At 38.6% G+C, this 20,309-nt stretch overlaps 1 protein-coding gene across 1 annotated transcript in view; it reads left to right on the forward strand.

Moving 5' to 3' along the window:
* ttk (ttk protein kinase) overlaps window positions 1-15,426 on the forward strand; it is a 52,654-nt gene extending 37,228 nt beyond the window's left edge. Inside the window, exons 16-22 of the mRNA XM_060856805.1 lie at window positions 166-317; window positions 825-949; window positions 2,523-2,600; window positions 4,053-4,229; window positions 6,506-6,596; window positions 9,712-9,806; window positions 13,948-15,426. Of these exons, the coding sequence (XP_060712788.1) occupies window positions 166-317; window positions 825-949; window positions 2,523-2,600; window positions 4,053-4,229; window positions 6,506-6,596; window positions 9,712-9,806; window positions 13,948-14,025 (796 nt within the window). The 3' untranslated portion in view covers window positions 14,026-15,426. The remainder of the gene's footprint in view (window positions 1-165; window positions 318-824; window positions 950-2,522; window positions 2,601-4,052; window positions 4,230-6,505; window positions 6,597-9,711; window positions 9,807-13,947) is intronic.
* The last annotated feature ends 4,883 nt before the right edge of the window (window positions 15,427-20,309 follow it).

A 20,309-nucleotide genomic window follows, 5' to 3' on the forward strand; every position in this document is an offset into this window, starting at 1 on the left:
AGATAAACACTTCCTTCTCATTAAAAAAACTGCAAATGCCAGAAGTGTCCTCTTAAATTAAAAATTGAAAATATATCAATCAGACAGTATGTATGTGAAGCTAACACCATTTAATATTTTGTATGCAATGCCTTCAGATAATATGGCTCTATAATTTTTCTTCAGTGAGATCACAGAAAATTATATCTACATGGTCATGGAATTGGGAAATGTAGATTTAAACACACTGCTCCGAAGGAAAAAGATTATCAAGCCACTAGAGCGCAAATTGTACTGGGAAAACATGTTGGAAGCTGTTCACACAATTCATCAGCATGGTAAGTACTTAATACTATTTTTAATTGAAATGAATCAACTTTTGATAAATGTTGAAAATGCTAAAATGTTATCACACCTAAATGGCTGCTTTTCATGCATGAGCTGAAAGGAGTGTTTTTTGTGCAATTGAGCATGGATGAGGTGTACCTATTTGTATCATTTTCATTACCACTGAACTAAGATGTGAGAAACCCAACTAAAAATATTTTCCTGACTACAACCATGAAGAAATTTGAGCCTTTCAAGTGCAAAACAAGACATAGCTCCAACAATAAGTAAATCCACTTGGGGATTTCTCAATTGTAAAAAAAATACACTACTGAATGAATATTAATTTGTTGAAGATTATTACCAACCAATGACCAACATCATTTGATTTGCATTTAGTCAAGGCTATATTTTATTTATCTTATATTACAGATGTATTGAATGTTAGGAATATGTAGTCTTTGCAATTTTTTCCTATTCCATGAGAAAGCATAATGGACATCTTTTTTCTTTCTTAGGCATTATTCACAGTGATTTGAAACCAGCCAATTTTTTGGTGGTTGATGGAATGCTGAAATTGATAGATTTTGGTATTGCTAATGAGATACAGCCGGATGTAACCAGTATAAGTAAAGATGCTTTGGTGAGTGAAAGATGTGTTGTGTTATACTTGACTTCAGAAAAAATCTAAATAGTTTGATCAAGCTTCAGATGTTAAAAGAAGCTTTATCCATAGTTAGATTTTTGGTTTGTTGAGAAAAACAGACTAAGTAAATAATACAGGCTGTATGGGACATACAATTCGTGACCTTACATTAACCACTAAAAGTAATTTATTTTGACTAGAATGCATCCAGTGGTTACAACAATATTTATTTTGGTTATAAGTGAGAACGAAGTCTTCTGCAAGCCTTAAAATTCCATTCTTTTATCATAACTGCCAAGTTCTTTTAACCAAGGAATTGAAACTTCTGATGCAGCTAAGCTGCAGCAGCAATCCATGGACCACATCCTTCCACAATACCAAGTGTCCCTTCTCGTGAATATCTGACCGGAACTGGCAAAAATAGTAAAAGTAATTCAATTAATCTGAGAGTGTGAAGTGTCAATTAAAACTGTGTAAAATAGCTACTTCCAATAAATCTGAGGGTTTAAAAGAAATCTACACCTTCATAGCAAACCATCCTTATTTTTAGAATATGTATTGCTAATCTAGCTATTAGCTAGAATATCTAGCTAATATGTTTTCTTTCTAGAATGTGTGCCTTGATTCTTGTAGTCATTCCACTAGAAATGACCCTTGAGCTTTTTTGTTTCCATTTCATGTAGAAATTGCAAAAGATTTATTGAGTCATATAGAAAGAGAGGGACTGACTAAAATTTGTTAAGTCTTAGTCATAGAGCCCGTCTCCATGCTGTAGGACTCTTTGTCCTAAACTGGTCCATGCTGACCAAAATGTTCATTCCACGCTGATCCCATTTCCCTGTACTTGGCCCATATCCTTCTAAACCTTTCCTATTCATATATCTGTCTAAATGCCTTTTAACAATGACTCCATGACTCTAAATGTTGTTTCCCACCTCAACCACTTCTGCTGGCAGCTCATTCCATATGCATACCCGCCGTCTGTATTTAAAAAAAAAAGTTGCCCTCTGATTCCCTTTCTTTTTCTCCTGTAACCTTAAAGCAATCAGTAAGTGTGCTGCCACTAGTTGTGTGCTTTTTCATGAAGTTTTATTGACTTAAGTATTTTACATTGCTGTGTCAGAAGCCAATCTGAAGATGGAGGCCTTCACCTACTATCATATTTGTGCTTTTGAATGGTGATCGATCATAATGACTTCTAGGGAGCCCTTCACCTTTTTAACACATAGTAACCAAGTGCGAGCTTCTCTCCAAATTAGACTGATCTGGTGAGGCTAGAAGCAGCATTTGTGCTGTTTTAATTCATTACAAATTTTTATCCGGTTATAGGATGTTTTTGTAATTAGTATGCAAGCTCTATCTTTTAGCCACAAACACAAGCTCTACCTCCAATCAAAACTAATCTAAATTGAGGGAAGTTAGTGACAAGTTATATGCAGTTCACTTTTAGTGCTATATGAAGGAATTTCTAAGTCAAAAAATTAACTTTTAGATTTTGTTAGCAATATACTGATATTTTTAAACTTGATCCACGTACCAATCTCTGTATAATAACCTATTTGTCTCTCAGGTCGGCACATTGAATTTCATGGCCCCTGAAACGATTAAAGATACATTTTCTAATGGTGAAAACAGATCGAAGTCCAAGGTCAGAACTATTTCTCCAGTGTGATTATATGTTAAAATGGTTATTTGAAATTTTGCTCTATTGTCACTACTGATAGAATCTGTTGTCCTCCGAATGTTTTGAAATTGAATTGCTGGTTTACCATTTGAGAAAAGAACAGATAAGTGTCGAGAAATATCACAGGAGACACCTTTGGAAGGTTATGCTGACAGACCGCATACTCTAGTCTGTCATAGTGGATTGAGAACTATGCACGGAAAGCAATGAGGATTAGTTTAGTGTAATGGGGCATTTTGTGGGTTTGTTAAAAGGGGAGGAATTTAATGAACTAGAGAGTGCACATGCTGGGGTGGAAGGGAGGTGGGCAAGGAAGGAAGAAGTGGTGCCAGGGTTAGAAAAACTGGTGATATGAGAGCATGGGAGTTGGTAACAACACAAAATCAATTTGGTGGCAGTTAACAGCTTTTGGGACACAGGCATATCTAGTAACAAATAAAGTGATGTGAGCAGATGGAAAGCAGCAGAGAGTATGGGCCAAGATAGCGATGCTAAGCAGAAATGACAAATAGACATCTGGAGCAAATGCATTATGGGTCGTTATTAAGTAACAGCATTGGGTGTTTTAGGTGTACCTCCTCTTGCCCTGTTGAAATTACTGCATCAGAGTGAAAGTAGTCCTGAGGAAAGTCTCAGTAATTACCTGACTCCAACTAATGTGCCTTGTGTACCATCTTCCTGCACATTGTCACTTTAAATCTAGTAAAGATAAAAATTTAAATAATGAATGGGAATGCTCTGAACATTTCATACCTGTGCAAGATGTGAAATGAGGCTTAAAGTTATACAGAGCAGCATGCTTGTTGAAGGGTGTGGGTAATTAGGATTAAATGCTGAAAATAATCAATCAAGTATCTGTGGAGTGAAAAAGTTAACATTTCAGATCTTTCATCAGAAGGTAGAATAGAAATAGCTGTTGGGTTATTTTCTAGATAGTTAATAAGCTACACTGTTATTCTGGATGTTATGTTATTCTTTAAGCCACAATACTTGAAGATTAAAAATAATTTAAAAAGTACTGAATATTTAAGCTCACTTTCTTTTTGCCCAAAAACTTGACAGAAAACGTGCTTGATTCTGAAATCTCCCCTCTAATTGATGCCATAGTAAAATTATTGGGTCACTGCATTGTACTCAGGCGACTGACTGTGTGGAGTTTGCACGTTCTCCCCGTGTCTGCGTGGGTTTCCTCCGGGTGCTCCGGTTTCCTCCCACAGTCCAAAGATGTGCGGGTCAGGTGAATTGGCCATGCTAAATTGCCCGTAGTGTTAGGTAAGGGGTAAATGTAGGGGTATGGGTGGGTTGCGCTTCGGCGGGTCGGTGTGGACTTGTTGGGCCGAAGAGCCTGTTTCCACACTGTAAGTCTAATCTAAAAATATAATACCTAAAATTTCATTGTGTTTTTCTTTACTGCAGATCAGTCCAAAGAGTGATGTATGGTCCCTTGGCTGTATCTTGTATTATATGACTTACGGGAAGACTCCATTTCAGCACCTTACAAACCATATCACCAAACTGCAGGCTATTACAGATCCAAACTATGAAATAAAGTTCCCCAGTATTCTAGAAACAGATCTTCTTGATGTACTGAAGGTATGCAATGTTTGGCCAACCAACTTTTTAAAACAACACTTAGCTTTAAAATATCTCAAAAATCAGAGAAAAGCTGACCTGAGATAACTGGCCACTCCACTTTCATTGTACAAGTGTCTTTTTTGAAACTTGAAAGCCTTTTTCCTACTGCAGTATCTGTTGGCTATAATCAAACTGGCTCTTAAACTGTTCAACTCCAGACACTTCAGGACCTGTGCTTCTACAACCTGAAAAGTCCCAAGGACAACATATTCTTGTTAAAGTAGCATCATCATCATAGTAAGCATAATGAAAGGTGTGGAAGTAGAAGCAGGACAGCAGAGAAACTTTAGAAATGTAATCAAACATGTTTTCCCATCAAATTAAAAGCGCCATGGCTAACAGAGTTGGATTTACAGGCAAAAGAAAATTGAGTCCACTCCACACTACACTCAAGTGGTGGAAAGTTCAACTTATTTTCTGACTAGTAACTGAAGTGCTAAGTCTTGGAACTTTTATAAATGTTTGCCTTACACTGAGAAAATACAAAGTGACGACAGGCTATTCAGACCAGTGAATCCATATTGTTTATTCACCATGTAGCAATAATCCTAATATGCTTGCTATGTTATCGTATTCCTTTCCCCATCTCCTACAAAAAGTGATTGAGTATTTTAATATTTTATTTCTCATTATTAGAAGAACCTCCAAAATTATTGAGAGCTTACAGCATAGATTTCCCTTAAAAGACCTGAGGAATGAATAGTTGAGGAGACAGTGAGGTTTCCATTCATCGATAAGAAACTGTGGGAATTTAATTGCTTTTTAAAGTAGAAGATATTTACCTGGTGAACAGGAAAATTCTATTTTGAGAGAATTCTCAAACTGCAAGGATGTAATTTGGAAGCATTTCATCATGCAATTTGTTTGTGAAGCTTGGAATGATGTACCACTAGCAATAGTTAAAAGGGACATGGTTGCATCTTTTACAGGATAAGTAAAAAAATATTTGAAGTAGGTGAAAACACAAATCTATTGAAATTCTAAGCAGTGGTATGTTTGTTTTAAATCTAATAGAGATTCAGCACCAAAGCATGGATAAGTTTGCCTGCTTCTGAGCTGTAAAGACTTACGGCTGTAAGGTGCAACTGTCTGGTTTTGCTTGTCACCTGTTTGCTGGAGAGAAAAGGAAAAAGTAAATTTGACTTCATACTTCAGTATGTGCACATTCTTGAATTTTGTAATAGAATTCCATGCTTAAATAGTGTAATTTAAGCAATTAAGAAAGTAAAAAATATTTAGAAAGTTAAAAATCACACAACACCAAGTTATAGTCCAACAGGTTTAATTGGAAGCACTAGCTTTCGGAGCACTGCTCCTTCATCGGGTGGTTGTGGAGTATAAGATTATAAGACACAGCATTTATAGCAAAAGTTTACAGTGTGATGTAACTGAAACTGTACATTGAAAATACCTTGATTGCTAAGTCTCTCATCTGTTAGAATGGCCATGTTAGTTTCACTTCTTTCATATGTAAATCTCAAAACTTTTTTGTTACATTCTCAGGTTAACTTTAAGAATTGGTGTCAGCCCAGATGATGTGTTGAAGGTGTTAGCCCCCTGTCTGTACCATAATGTTTAGACTGATTCTAATCTTAAAAAAACACAGAACCTTACAATAATTCATGCAGTTTTTGAGCAAAGTACAAATTCACCTCACAAACACGTGTGTGTGTGTGTGTGTGTGTGTGTGTGTGTGTGTGCGCGTGTGTGCGTGCGTGTATAGTGCAATAGTGGTCATCTATAGTGTGACATGAACCCAAGGTCCCGGTTGAGGTACGGAACTAAGAATGTAACTTTTTGAAAAAGTTTTGTGATTTACATATGAAAGAAGTGAAACTAACATGGTCATTCTAACAGATAAGATAATTAACAAACAAGATATTTTTTAATGTATAGTTTCAGTTACATCACACTAAACTTTTGTTATGAATTCTGTGTCTTACAATTGTGTTTTCCACAACCACTTGATGAAGGAGCAGCGCTCCGAAAGCTAGTGCTTCCAATTAAACCTGTTGGACTATAACCTGGTGTTGTGGGGTTTTTAACTTTGTACACCCCAGTCCAATATCGGCATCTCCAAAACAGAAATATTATAGTCATTCTTTAATTCACTGCACTAGGTGTTAAACTGCACCATGTCGATTTGAATTTGATGTCTAACTTTTAATTGGAATATTAAACTATGTAATACAATTAAATATCTATATGAATCAAAACTTGTTTTATATCAATAGAAATGCTTGATAAGGAATCCGAAGGAAAGGATTTCGATCGCTGCATTGCTTGATCATCCTTACGTCCACCTCCAAGTTCAGCAACAGGCAGGTAAGTCATTTAATCTTGCAGTAAGCTGTTGTCATGGTTTTTAGGATAATTGACAAAGGGAAAAAAAAACAAAGGATGGCAATATTTCAGTCCCTGCATGACATGGGTATTATGAGAAAGTTGAGAAAATTGTGAGAGAAGGCCAGTAATAGCTTCCTACCATCAAGAGCAAGTGTGTCATTTTCCAAATAAGGATTGAAATGGTGAGGTGCGATTCCTGCTAGTGAATGGAAAGAAGCCTATTTGCATACATGTGCAATTGCAACTATTCATCAACGATTCCCAACATGACAGAGTGAGAAATAACGTAATCACTCCAGCTAGCTGCCTTCTCCTTCATTATGTCATTAAAATGCGGGGCATGTTGCTCAGGCAGGAACTGCATGCCGATTACCCTCTGAGCGACATGACATAGCAATTAAAATAAACCATACAGATCAGCTTTGTACTTGACTGGATGCATGGCTGGGCATTAAAGATGGCAGTGCTGCCAGGGCCCCCAGCAGGCCAGAACTTCAGCCTATGGACAATGGGAGAAAATGATGAGTGAGGGCCCACATGAACATAGTGCTTAAATAATGAAGCGAGTTTTGGAAGATTAGTCCAAGAAAACCTGCTCAAGATTATTGAGAACCTTGCTAGAGCTAACACTTACGCTGTATTTTACCAAAAAACAGTTAGAGTTATTTTGGCACAGCAAACTTGTTACGATTTGCAAAGCACTACCTGAAAAATTGAGAGAAGAGGATTCAGTGGTAACTTTTAAAAGGGAATTAGATATATCCTTGAAGCAGAAAAGTCTTTCAGGGTATTGGGGAAGAGCATGGACATGAGATAAGTATGGGGCTGAAATTGCCTTCTGTATAATTCTAAGATTTTCTATATCTAGTTGAAAGTGTGACCATTTTTAGGAGAGGATTCTGGCAAGTGTAGGTGAGATTGTGTTTTCAAGACAGTTGTCTTTATTATTGAATTGCATATGGGAGAATGCCTGGGTAGTCAGAATCATAATATTGCAAGGTTTCAGTTGGATGGTATAGCAAAAATTACAGAAAATCTTCTGGATTGCTCATCAAATGGCATTACACCTGCACCATTACCTCCCTCTGATATTCTATTTCTGAAGAAGGAAAGATTCTGCAGAGAAAAGGAGAATTTCAAAGTTGGTTCTGAATATTCATTCAAAATGTAATTAAAACATTAGTTAAGATTTGATTGCAAAATAAAACTATAACCTATCCCTATGTCAAACTTAAGTGTAGGTATCAAATAGTAAAAATACTTTTTCTGCTTAAGTGTGCACATTGAGTCACGTGATGACTGGGGAGAAAATCTAGCATTGGTTCCTGTTGTGGTTCTGTTTGCCGAGCTGGGAATTTGTGTTGCAGATGTTTCGTCCCCTGTCTATGTGACATCCTCAGTGCTTGGGAGCCTCCTGTGAAGCACTTCTGTGATGTTTCCTCCTGCATTTATAGATTAGACTAGATTTTTTTAGATTCGATTCCTTAGTGTGGAAACAGGCCCTTCGGCCCAACAAGTCCACACCGACCCGCTGAAGCGCAACCCACCCAGATCCATTCCCCTACAGTCAACGCCATGGGCAATTTAGCATACCTGCCGCTTCCGGTTGTCAGTTCCAGCTGTCCGCTGCAGTGGCCGGTATATTGGGTCCATGTCGATGTGCTTATTGATTGAATCTGTGGATGAGTGCCATGCCTCTAGGAATTCCCTGGTTGTTCTCTGTTTGGCTTGCCTATAATAGTAGTGTTGTCCCAGTCGAAATCATGTTGCTTGTTATCTGAGTGTGTGGCTACTAAGGATAGCTGGTCATGTCGTTTCGTGGGAGGAATCCGATTCACTAGAGAGGAAGAAAAAGACAACCAACTCCCATTCCTAGATGTGATGGTACAGAGAACACCGGAGATTTCACCACAAAGGTATAGAGGAAAGCCACACACACAGACCACATCCTAAACTAAACCACCCCAACACACAAAGGAAGTTGCATCAAGACACTGTTCAAAAGGGCCACAACACACTGCAGTACACCAGAACTGCAAAGAGGAAGAAGAGCACCTATATAATGTATTCGCCAAAAACAGATACCCCCGCAATTTCATCAACAGATGCCTAAGGGAAAGACAACGGAATGAGGACATGCCACACCCCAAAGGACTAGCCACACTACCATACATCAAAACCATTTCTGAACTGGCAGCCAGGTTACTGCGACCACTAGGACTTATAACAGCACACAAACCAACAGCCACTCTCGGACAACTCACCAGGACGAAGGACCCGATACCCAGCATGAGCAAAACCAATGTAGTGTACAAAGTCCCATGCAAGGACTGCATAAAATACTACATAGGACAAACAGGAAGACAGCTAACGTTCCGCATCCATGAACACCAACTAGCCACGAAACGACATGACCAGTTATCCTTAGTAGCCACATAGGCAGATGACAAGCAACATGAATTCGACTGGGACAACACTACTATTTTAGGACAAATAGTAGTGTTTGTCTACACTAGAATAATAGAAGGGCTTATGCCCAAAACGTCGAATCTCCTGTTCCTTGGATGCTGCCTGACCTGCTGCGCCTTTCCAGCAACACATTTTCAGCTCTGATCTCCAGCATCTGCAGACCTCACTTTCTCCTATTTTAGGACAAGCCCAACAGAGAACAACCAAGGAATTCCTAGAGGCATGGCACTCATCCACAGATTCAATCAATAAGCACATTGACCTGGACCCAATATACCGGCCACTGCAGCGGACAGCTGGAACTGACATCCGGAAGCGGCAGGTACAAATCACTATAAATGCCGGAGGAAACATCACAGAAGCGCTTCACAGGAGGCTCCCAGCACTGAGGATGTCACCTAGACAGGGGACGAAATGTGTGCAACACAAATTCCCAGCTTGGCGAACAGAACCACAACAACGAGCACCCGAACTACAAATCTTCTCCCAAACATTGGTTCCTGATTTGAGTTCAATTTGTATTTGAGGGTAGCTTTTTAAAAAAGGTGTTCCTCTATCTTGCTGAACTGTTTGAAAATGTTTGTGTTGGAGATAACAATGAATACTATTTTATTTCACGTGGTAGTTGAACCCAGCAAGACATCCAGAAAAGAAATGCATCACATCTTAAGCCAGCTGGTAGCTCTGAATTCTCCAAACAGCATCACAAGGGCAACTAAAGTAAGTCATACAGTGACTTTTGTTTCAATTTTGGGATTGTACACAATAGTTTTATAACATTTATCTAAATTAGAAAATGCTGTTTTTATGTAGATGGGGAAATGTTCGTTTATTAAATGCTTTATCCTGACTGTTTCATATTACTTGAAACATCTACAAGAACATCTGCTCAGCTGGAATTTTTTTCTCTCTTTAGTTTTCAAAGCCATATCTAATGGGCAATGTCCATACATATTATCCCTTGTTCCTATGCTTCCTCCATCCCCCAATGCCCCAGCTCGCTTGTCAATTAAAAATCTATAGAATACTGCTTGTTTTGGCAAAGAATTCAATGGCCCGAGAGAAAATAAGTTCTCCTCACTTCTGTTTTCAGAACGAAACCTCCTCTTTTTTTAAAAAAAACCTGGTTCCTTCATTGTGATATCCTCCCAAGAAATCATCCTCCCAATGCAGGAAGCCATTCAAGTAAGGCGAGCAAAAAGGAATTTAGTGGTAGTGTGTGATAGCATGGTGCAAGGAATCGGCACTTTACCTGCAGCTGCTAAGGTTTTTGGGGTACCAGCTCAGGACTAAGGAGATTTCTAGAGTGAACTAGGAGGATCCAGTCTCCATTGCCCATATGGGCACCAAAGACAAAGGCAAGATGAGGAAAGAAGATCTGCATTGTCAACATGAGGTAGTTGTTACTTCAATGAGAGAAGTGAATATGTAGTTCAAAGGCTGATTGAGTAGATGTAGTTTGAACTTGTAGGGTATTGGCAGTAATATAGGAGATAATGACGGGGCTGTACTATTCAGATAATCTACACAAACCATGCTGGGATCAGTGATTTAGTGAGCCACATAACTAGAGAAGTTGTGAGAGTTTTTCATTAAACAGGGGAAGGGATCAAATCTCGGGAGATGAAGTCAGATAGAGTAGAGGCAACTCAACAGAGGAGGGTATTAATATGGTAGTTTTTATAAAGTGATGGTGACATAGAGTCATAGAGATGTACAGCATGGAAACAGACCCTTCGGTGCAACTTTTCCATGCCGACCAGATATCCCAACCCAATCTAGTCCAACTTGCCAGCAACCGGCCCATATCCCTCCAAACCCTTCCTATTCATATACTCATCCCGATGCCTTTTAAATGTTGTAATTGTACCAGCCTCTGGCAGCTCAGTCTATACACACACCACACTGTGTGAAAAAGTTGCCCCTTAACTCTCTTTAATATCTTTCCCCCTCACCCTAAACCTATGCTCTCTAGTTCTGGACTCCCACCCCAGGGAAAAGACCTTGCCTATTTATCCTATCCGTGCTCTTCGTGACTTTATAAACCTCTATAAGATCACTCTGACATGATGGAATAGCAAGTACAATTCTAAGAATAAATCATCAGATAAGATTAGGTATCACATTAATACAAGTACATGTACAAAGAATTACACTCAACCAATTTAGGTTACTATGCGGGCTTGATATGGCGCACATTTGCTATTGCTGGAAGCTATGTATGTTAATATTTAGGTCCTTATTTTTGCATCTGCTTGAACTCAACAAATGACTGACGTTTGCTGTGTTCTGAAGGACGGTCACTGGACCTGAAACGTTAACATTTTCTCTCTACGGTTGCTGCCAGATGTAGTGAGATGTTCCAGCAATTTCTGTTTTTGTCTCAGATATTTGCTGGTCATTTCTCAAGGCAATACCCTACTAATTAGTCAATCTACCCAGTTTTGTAACTTGAACAAAGACTGGCAGTTAACTGTCAATCGGTATTAATGGATGCAGTACCTTTTGGTAATGCCTTAATTAATTAGAAGCCACTTGCCGACTAATCAGTGCTGTCATACCACGTGTTATTTAATTGTTTTCCCTTTTGTGTGTGAATTCATCATTCTTGTTAATCAACTGATGAGTGCCAAAAGGAAAGCTTCAAAAAAACCTATTAGCACACAAAAGACTAAATGAAAGGCACTGTATTGGAAAATAGTGATGAACTAGTAGTGCAAATAGATATCTGATAGCATCTACAGAAATATAACTACCAGATGACATCAATTTGGACCTGAATATTGAAAGGTACAGGGCATTTAGAAAGGACAGGAAACTATGAAAAAGTGGGAGGATGGTTTTGTTGTATTAATACAATATAACGAGAGCTGCCCTATGTTTAGAAAATCAAGATGTAAAGGTGGCTTAGTTACAGATCAGAAATTCCATGAGTGATGAGCCACTTGTATGAGCGGTGTATAGCTCCCTTAACAGTAGAGATTCTAACTTGTCTTCCTGAGACACTTAACAGTATTGCCATGATTGAATCTCCTGCCACCATTGATCAGAAACTTACAACCTGAACTAGACCTGCTACATAATACTGTGGCTACAATAAAAGGTCAGAGTCTTGGAATTTTGTGGTAAATAAATTGCCTCTCAACTCGAGGCTTTCAAAAGGTTCTGTGTAAGAGATTCACGTGTGAGATTAAAGCACATAAGTTTGCAGACTGTGTCTCTGAAATGGATTGAGAACAGTCAAGAAATTCAATAGGAATAAATGGGCCTTTTTCTGAGTGGGTGGCAGTGACTGGTGGGTTACTGCAGGGATCAGTGTTTGAACTCCAGCTATTCATAATATATATGAACGATTTAGATGAGGAAACTGCATGTCATCATATCTCCAAATTAGCAGGTGACACATTGGGTGGGAGGTTTTGCTATCAGGAGGCGGCAGAGAAGCTTCACTGTGAGTTGAACAAGCAAGTGGGCAAATATGTGGCAGAAGCAGTATAATGTAGATAAATGAGATCATCCATTTTGGTAGCAAAAACAGGCAAACAGATTATTATCTGAATTGGAATAGGTTGGCGCGAGGGCAGTGAGAAATTGGTGTCCCATGTGTGTGAGGAGCAGGGATGACTTACTGCAATTATACAAGGCATTGGTGAGACCACACCTGGAATATTGTGTGCAGTTTTGGCATACCTCTAGAATAGGTGGGACTTGAACCCGGGCCATTTGGCCAAGAGGTAGAGACATTACCGCTATGCCACAAAAGCCGTAAGCCTGCAGATTATAGATACAGACCATCCCTGAATTGTGAATGGGTTGCATTCTCAAGTTCATTCACAAAACAATTTGTACGTGAATCAGAACACAATGCGGGACAATATAAAGGGGCTATTCATAAGTATAGGAAATGTTTGTATTTCGGATCTTTAAAATGACACCCCATATGGAATCTGACTCAAAAGTACAAGTGTTTGTAAGTTGGAAGTTCTTCCTAATCAATCTGCTTAGAGATGTTATTATACACTTCTGGAGCAGGTGGGATTTGGATATAGGCTTCCAGGCTCAGAGATAGGGGAACGCTACTACTATACCACACTGTAGATTATGTGCTTAAATTCTGAGAGTCACAATTCATAATCTTTTCACTTTCACTAACAGCTGAGCTAAGCTAAGGAAATTTATCTGTTGTACAGATTTCTGTTTATAGAGATGTTTTAGTGTATCATAAAATTATTTGGTTTCTGTTTGTACAAAAAATATTTTTTGACACAATGTGCCATAGCTGGTGGTATTTTAGAGTACTGTAATTGACTGAAATTTCTTGTCTGCTAAATTTGCTTTAACCGAAACATTAAATGATAATAGTCTTGAATGTTTATTATGTTCCACAAGTCAGTGCACAAACCAGTATATTTAACTAATGGTTGCTAGATCTTTTTTTTTGAACTCCTAATTAAGTCCATGATTTGGTTTTACAGTGTATTTCATGTTACAGTGCTCATTGTCAAAAGGAAAGTTCTATACAGTAATGGGATTATCTTGTAGATTGGTAGAAATGGTTTCTTAAATGCTGATCATGTTTCTTTTGTTCAGATCAATACTTTTTAAATAAAGTAATTAAGTGGCATAGTCACATTAGAATTATCAATGCTTCTGCATGGAGTAATTTGTTTACTTTAAAATTAACACTTTATCAAAGTGCAGCAAACAATTTGGGCTGCCTGTTTACTCAAACTGCATTTCTATTTTCTTTTATTTGTTGAAAAGTAAGGTTTATTTTGCATCAATACAACTAAGATTTCATGGTTTTAAGTGTCAAAATAGCAATGCTATAGCATCCTAACCTTTTCCCAATTTTTTGTAGACTTTGTGGGAGCAGTGCAACAATGGCCGTGATCTCGATATGTCTGCTTTTAGAAAGTCATCCCAGCACAATGTATAGCAAATACAATGATGCATTCATCTGAAACCTGTGGATCAAGGCAGAGAATCGCGGACACCAAGGAACGGGAGTGGACAATGTCTCTTTGACTTGGAGAGATGGAAAACCAATTTAATTCTTTGAAAATTGTCTTGTGGATGTCTGTGCTCTTATTTGTGTTTATAACATGCATCCTGTGTAGTATCATGTCATCTTGCCATCCAACTAATAGCAGTAATGTTCTACTGATTTACAAAAAGAGGTTTGCCCTAGGACTGTTTTTAGAGAGTAAAGGTTTCCTCATTTTGAGATAACAATATTTTTCTTCATGTCATGTTCAGAGGTTAGAGGCAAACCATAGCTGCCTCTAAATTTAGCCAAGCTTGGAAGACCGGTCAACATTGCACAGTCTGATCTTTCTGCATTGAGCTTTATCATTTATTGGTGTGTGAGATTGTCAGATCTTTCTCGCTGTCTTCCCCTACAATATCTAGACCTATGAGCTAAATGGAGACCATCTAAATTAATTTGTAGTCAGCTTGTATTCAAAGATATTTACTCCAACCCTTTTCAGGTTGAAATCAAACATGGGTATCGAAGGTCAAAAGGAAGAGTTTAACCTATTCTGCCCCTTTTTAATTTTTTGAATGTTAAAGCCTTAAATTTGTATTTAATTGATTATTCAATTAAAATTTTGAGGTGTCAAGCTCAAGGTTTCCTTATCTTTTGCAGAAAACTTTTATGCTTAGCCTTTTTGATAGGGCAATGTATTGCATCATCCAGCTACCTGCATATACATCATCTTGATCATGTAGAATATTTTGAACTGAAGCAGACATAAAACTTGGTCTAAGTTAAGTGTACAAATACTCTTGTCTGTTAAAGACAATAAGATATAATCATCCGATTGTAATTGTCATGAACATGTGAGGCCTAATTAATTTGTAAATGCAAATAAAAATGTCCTGTCAGAAAATACACTATTCACCCGAAATAGTAGCCTGTGGTTAATTCACCACAAATATCTGGATATGGTAGTATTTGTTTTTTTCCTCTAATAGATATACCCGATTGTATTTTCTCCCCTCTCAAATCTGAGATTTGTACAAAAACTATGAAAAACATGAGTTGGTCCTTGAAAAATTTGAGTTTGTTCGATAATGTGTTCAAATGGATACCTTTTGTTGAGAGGAGGGGAGAACAGTATTCAAATGTAAATCTAGTCGTCTTGCTTTAGCTGAGGGAAAGTTGAAGTTGACTGACAATTAGTGAAATTCTAAGGTTTAAGTTACGACAATGTTATAGTGTGAAAAGTACTTTTGTAAAAATATAACCCATTCATGCTCACACACTAAACATAACATCAGTTAACTTCAGAGACTATATGGTAATTATTGAATAGATTATATGTAGTTTCATATTGTTTATTGCTCACTTGAAACATGTTGTTTAAATAATGGTGAATAAAACTTGCTATAGTCTTCCTTTTCAATTCAGGATTTTCACCAAATTAGCTTTTTTTAAATAAATATTTTTATTGAAAAGACACTTTTAAAATTTTTTTTACAAAATTACAAAAGTACTACACAATATAAACACCAATATAAATAAAAAGAAAATAAATAAATAATAACCGAAACAAAAAGAGAAAGCCCAACTAACTACTCATCTATCCTACAAACAACCAAAACATAAAATAGGATATCATGCATTACTAGCGATAAACAACAGAATAATTAAATAACTAAATACATGCTCAAAATGGATTTACATCAGGTCATGATGACACCCGTATTTATACTGGTTTTCTCCTCCCGGGGGTCTCCGGACCAGCCAGAGCCATTAGCACAGCCAGCCAAAAGCCCTGGAAAACATGGCCGCAATATCCGTGTCGTTATAGTTCAAAAATGGCTGCCATATTTTATAGAATAGTTCAGTTTTTTGGTGCACCATATTTGTGAGGAAGTCGAGGAGAATATTTTCCATGATTAACCTGTGCCAGTTTTAAAGTCCTGGAGGGCCTTCAGCTTTCCTCGCACGAAAGGAGAGAATTGAAAATAGTTTCCTCCTGTGCACGTCCAGGCAGGGGAAATTTGAAAAGCCCAAGAGTAGAGACGCTGAATTCAATCTAATCTCCTTACCCAAGATCTCTGTCAAGGCATTTGGTATTCTATCCCAATACCTGCGAATCTTATGGCATGTCCATACACAATGCGTGAGAGTGCCAACTTCTATTTTGTATTTAGGACACATTGCGGATGCTCCTTCCTTAAATTTTACGAGTTGTTCAGGTACTATATGAGCCCAATGAGTATCTTTAATTGAATAGCTTGAGTTCTATTGCAAATAGAGATCTTTCTAGCATTTCCCCAGATATCCTCCCACATTTCTAAAGAGATTTCTAACCCCAATTCTTGGTTCCACGTTTAAATAATCGTTCTGTGTCTTTCGATACTTCTATATAATGAGCGATAAAGAGTGTTGACTGAGGGTGGCCCCAATCGCCATAGCACTCTACTTTCCCTATCCGAATTGATAGGCAATTCCTACAAAGTGGTCTTCCTCTGTACATAATCTCTCATTTGAAAATACAGAAAAAGGTCCCTGTTAGGCAGTCCAAACTTCTGGTGCAACTGCTCAAAAGACATCATAACTTCCCCATTGAACAGGTCCCCCAAGCAAGAGCTATCTCTGGACTTACAAGTTTTAAATGTAGCATCTGTCAGCCCTAGCTGAAATCCCAATGCTCCCACTATAGGAGTATAAGGGGAGGTCTTTTGCAGGTTACTCTCATCTTGTTGCATTATCCTCCAGGCTTTAATTATATTTAATTCAACAGGCTTTTTGCAATAGTCCATAATAGCTCTCATCTTTTCCATAAATAAAAGATTGATGAGGGGACACTTTGCGTTGGAGGTCTCAATGTCTAACCAAATTGGGTCTCTTGTGACCCACAAACAATCAGCTGCATAAGATAATAAAGAGCTCAATTGATAACTCAAAGTCTGGGAAGTCCAGTCCTCCCCTTGCCTGTGGAAGCTGCAGTTTTTCTAATTTGATATGGGGCCGTCTATGATTCCAGATAAAGGAACCAAGCCAGCCGTGGAGCTAATGCAATGCCAATCTCAGCAACATCAGAGGGAGCATTCTCAAAGGATATAGAAGACTAAGTGGAATATTCATTTTAACCCTGGCTACTCTGCTGAACCAGAAGATTGGGACTGCGCCCCAGCTTTGAAAGTCCTGCTTTATTTTCTCTCATAGCTGCACAAAATTGACTTTATACAGCTGATCAAATACTGGGGTGATAAAAATACCTAAGTATAGAAAACCTTCCAGTGACCACCTAAAGGGAAAACGGCATGGCCTCCGATTTTGTAAAATTGATTTTATAGCCTGAGAACATACTAAATAGATTAACCACTTGAATTAGGCGGGGCACAGATATCAAAGGATCACTTAAGAAAAGGAGGACATCATCTGCATAGAGAGTGATTTTATGTTTACCCAAACCAACCCTCGGAGCCGCTATGTTAGGGTCAGTTTGTGTAGCTTCCGCTAATGGTTCGATTACTAGTAATGGTGAAAAAGGACATCCCTGATGACAGTCCCTAACAACACTGAAGCTATCTGAACCTAAACCATTGATGATCACAGCTGCTTTGGGGTCATTGTATAATACTGAGACCTATTTAGAAAATACCACTCTGACACAACCTTTCCAGTGGATAAAAAAGATATGACCATTTTACACAATCAAATGCCTTCTCTGCATCCAAGGAGACAACTAACCCCAGTATTCTTCCCTGTTGACAGGCTTGTATCATGTTTAAGACCCTTCTGATATTATTAGTTGATCTGCAGCCCTTAATAAACCCTGTCTGGTCTTCTTTTATGATGTATGGTAAGACCCTCTCTAATCTTAATGCTAACATTTTAGAAAGAAGTTTAAAATCCACATTTAGCAAGGACGTTGGTCGATATGTTGAGCAATCTTCTGGGGCCTTTCCTTTTTTAAAAATGAGACAGATATTTGCTTCTCGCAATGAAGGCGGGAGGCAGCCCTGACCATGCAATTATACATGTCTTTCAGTGGCCCAGCCAGTTCCCCAATAATTCTTTATAAAGCAATCTGGAATCCGTCTGGTCCAGGTGCTTTGCCACTCTGAAGCTGTCTAATTGCGTTGAGTACTTCCTGAATTGTTGGGGGGGCACTCAAGATCAACACCTGCTCCAAGGTTAAACCGGGAAAAGCCAAGTTTTTAAAGAAGGACTCCAGCTTCTTAGTTCTATCCTCACAGTCCTGCTATTTATACAGTTCAAAATAGAACTTTCTAAAGGCTGTATTGCTCTTTTTACAATCACAAGTCAGTGCACCAGCACTTTCCCTAATGGACGTGATAACTTGAGGAGCCCTTTTTTTTCCCTGGCAAGATACGCTAGGTATCTGACAGGCTTGTCGCCATATTCATATAATCTCTGCTCTGTGAATAATATTTCCCTCTTTGCTGTTTGGGTAAGTGCGGTATTCAAGGCTGCCGTAAGGGCTGTGATCCTTTGTAGCTGAGTAATAGAGGGCCGATCAACATACTCTGTCTCAGCTGCCTTCAAGCGAGCCTTGAGCAGACACTGTTCTTCTCCTTTTTGTCTTTTCTGGGTTGCAGAATATGAGATGACCAAACCTCGTGCATAAGCCTTAATGATCTCCCACCTCGTCAACAGGTTACTGACTGTACCTGAATTAATTTCCAAAAAGGTTTTGAATTCCTGAGAAAAATATTTTATAAATTTGCTATCCTTCAACAAGAAAGGATCCATACGCCAATATCGAGGGCCTATCCCATCGTCCCTAGTCTTGACTTCTATATATACTGCAGCATGATCAGAGAAGTCATATTACCTATTTTGCAAGAAAATATGGAATTCAAAAGGGTCAAGGGAGCAAAAAACATATCAATTCTGCTATGTCACTTGTGTGGGTTAGAGTAGAAAGTAAAGTCTCTACCCTGGGGCTGATGGCACCTCCACACATCATCTAGCCCTCGCTCCTTATTCAGATCTGCCAGTTGTCTAGGTGTAAGAGACATACCCATAGTAGTCTTAGGTATCCTATCTGTTTCTGGCTCCATAATACAGTTTAAAAACTCCTCCTATAATTGTATGGCGGATCCCAAAAGCCATCAACTTAGAGAACGCTTCTGGTACAAATTTAAAGAGGTGCACTGGGGGGGGGGGGGGGGGGGGCAATAAAGATCCAAAATTCCATATTCCTCTCCATATATTAGGGCTTTGATCAGTATATACTGTTCAGACTCATCTTTTATCTGGCTTAAGATTTGGAAAGGAAGATTCTTCTGAATGAGAATGACTACTCCCCTACTTTTTGAACTGAAAGATGAGAAAAAAACCTGATCAAATCCACCCTGTTGTAGCTTTAAGTGCTCTTTGTCAAGTAGATGTGTCTCCTGTAAGAGAGCTATGTCAACCCATTCTTTTTTGAGATTTGATAATATCTTCTTCCTTTTGATTGGTGAATCAAAAGACAGGGAGGTCGGCAGAGGGGGTGGGGTTGCCTTGTTAGTTAAGAACAAAATTAAATCTATGGCACTGAATGACATAGCGTCATTCCATGGGTGGAATTGAGGAACCACAAAGGCAAAAAAAATATAATTGGAGTTGTGTACAGACCTCCTAACAGTGGTCAGGACCAGGGACGCAACATGTACCGGGAAATAGAGAAGGCGTGTCAGAAAGGCAAGGTCACAGTGATCATGGGAGACTTCAATATGCAGGTGGACTGGGTAAATAATGTTGCCAGTGGATTCAAAGAAAGGGAATTCATGGAATGCTTACAGGATGGCTTTTTGGAACAGCTTGTCATGGAGCCCACAAGGGAGCAGGCTATTCTGGACCTAGTGCTTTGCAATGAACGAGACTTTATAAAAGATCTTAAAATAAGGGAACCCTTAGGAAGCAGTGATCGTAATATGGTAGAGTTCAGTCTGGAGTTTGAAAGAGAGAAGGCAAAATTGGACGTAATGGTGTTACAGTTAAATAAAGGTAATTATGAGGGCACGAGAGAGGAACTGACAAAAATAGACTGGAAGCAGAGGCTAGCGGGGAAGACAGTAGAGCAAAAGTAGCAGGAGTTTGTGGGTATAATTGAGGACACTGTACAGAGGTTCATCCCCAAGACAAGAAAGATTATCCGGGGAGGGATTAGACAACCATGGATGACAAAGGAAGTCAGGAAATGTATTAAAGAAAAAGAGAGATCCTATAAAGTGGCCAAGAGCAGTAGGAAA

The sequence above is a fragment of the Hemiscyllium ocellatum genome, chromosome 3 (assembly GCF_020745735.1).
Source record: "Hemiscyllium ocellatum isolate sHemOce1 chromosome 3, sHemOce1.pat.X.cur, whole genome shotgun sequence".
Taxonomy (NCBI): Eukaryota; Metazoa; Chordata; class Chondrichthyes; order Orectolobiformes; family Hemiscylliidae; genus Hemiscyllium; species Hemiscyllium ocellatum.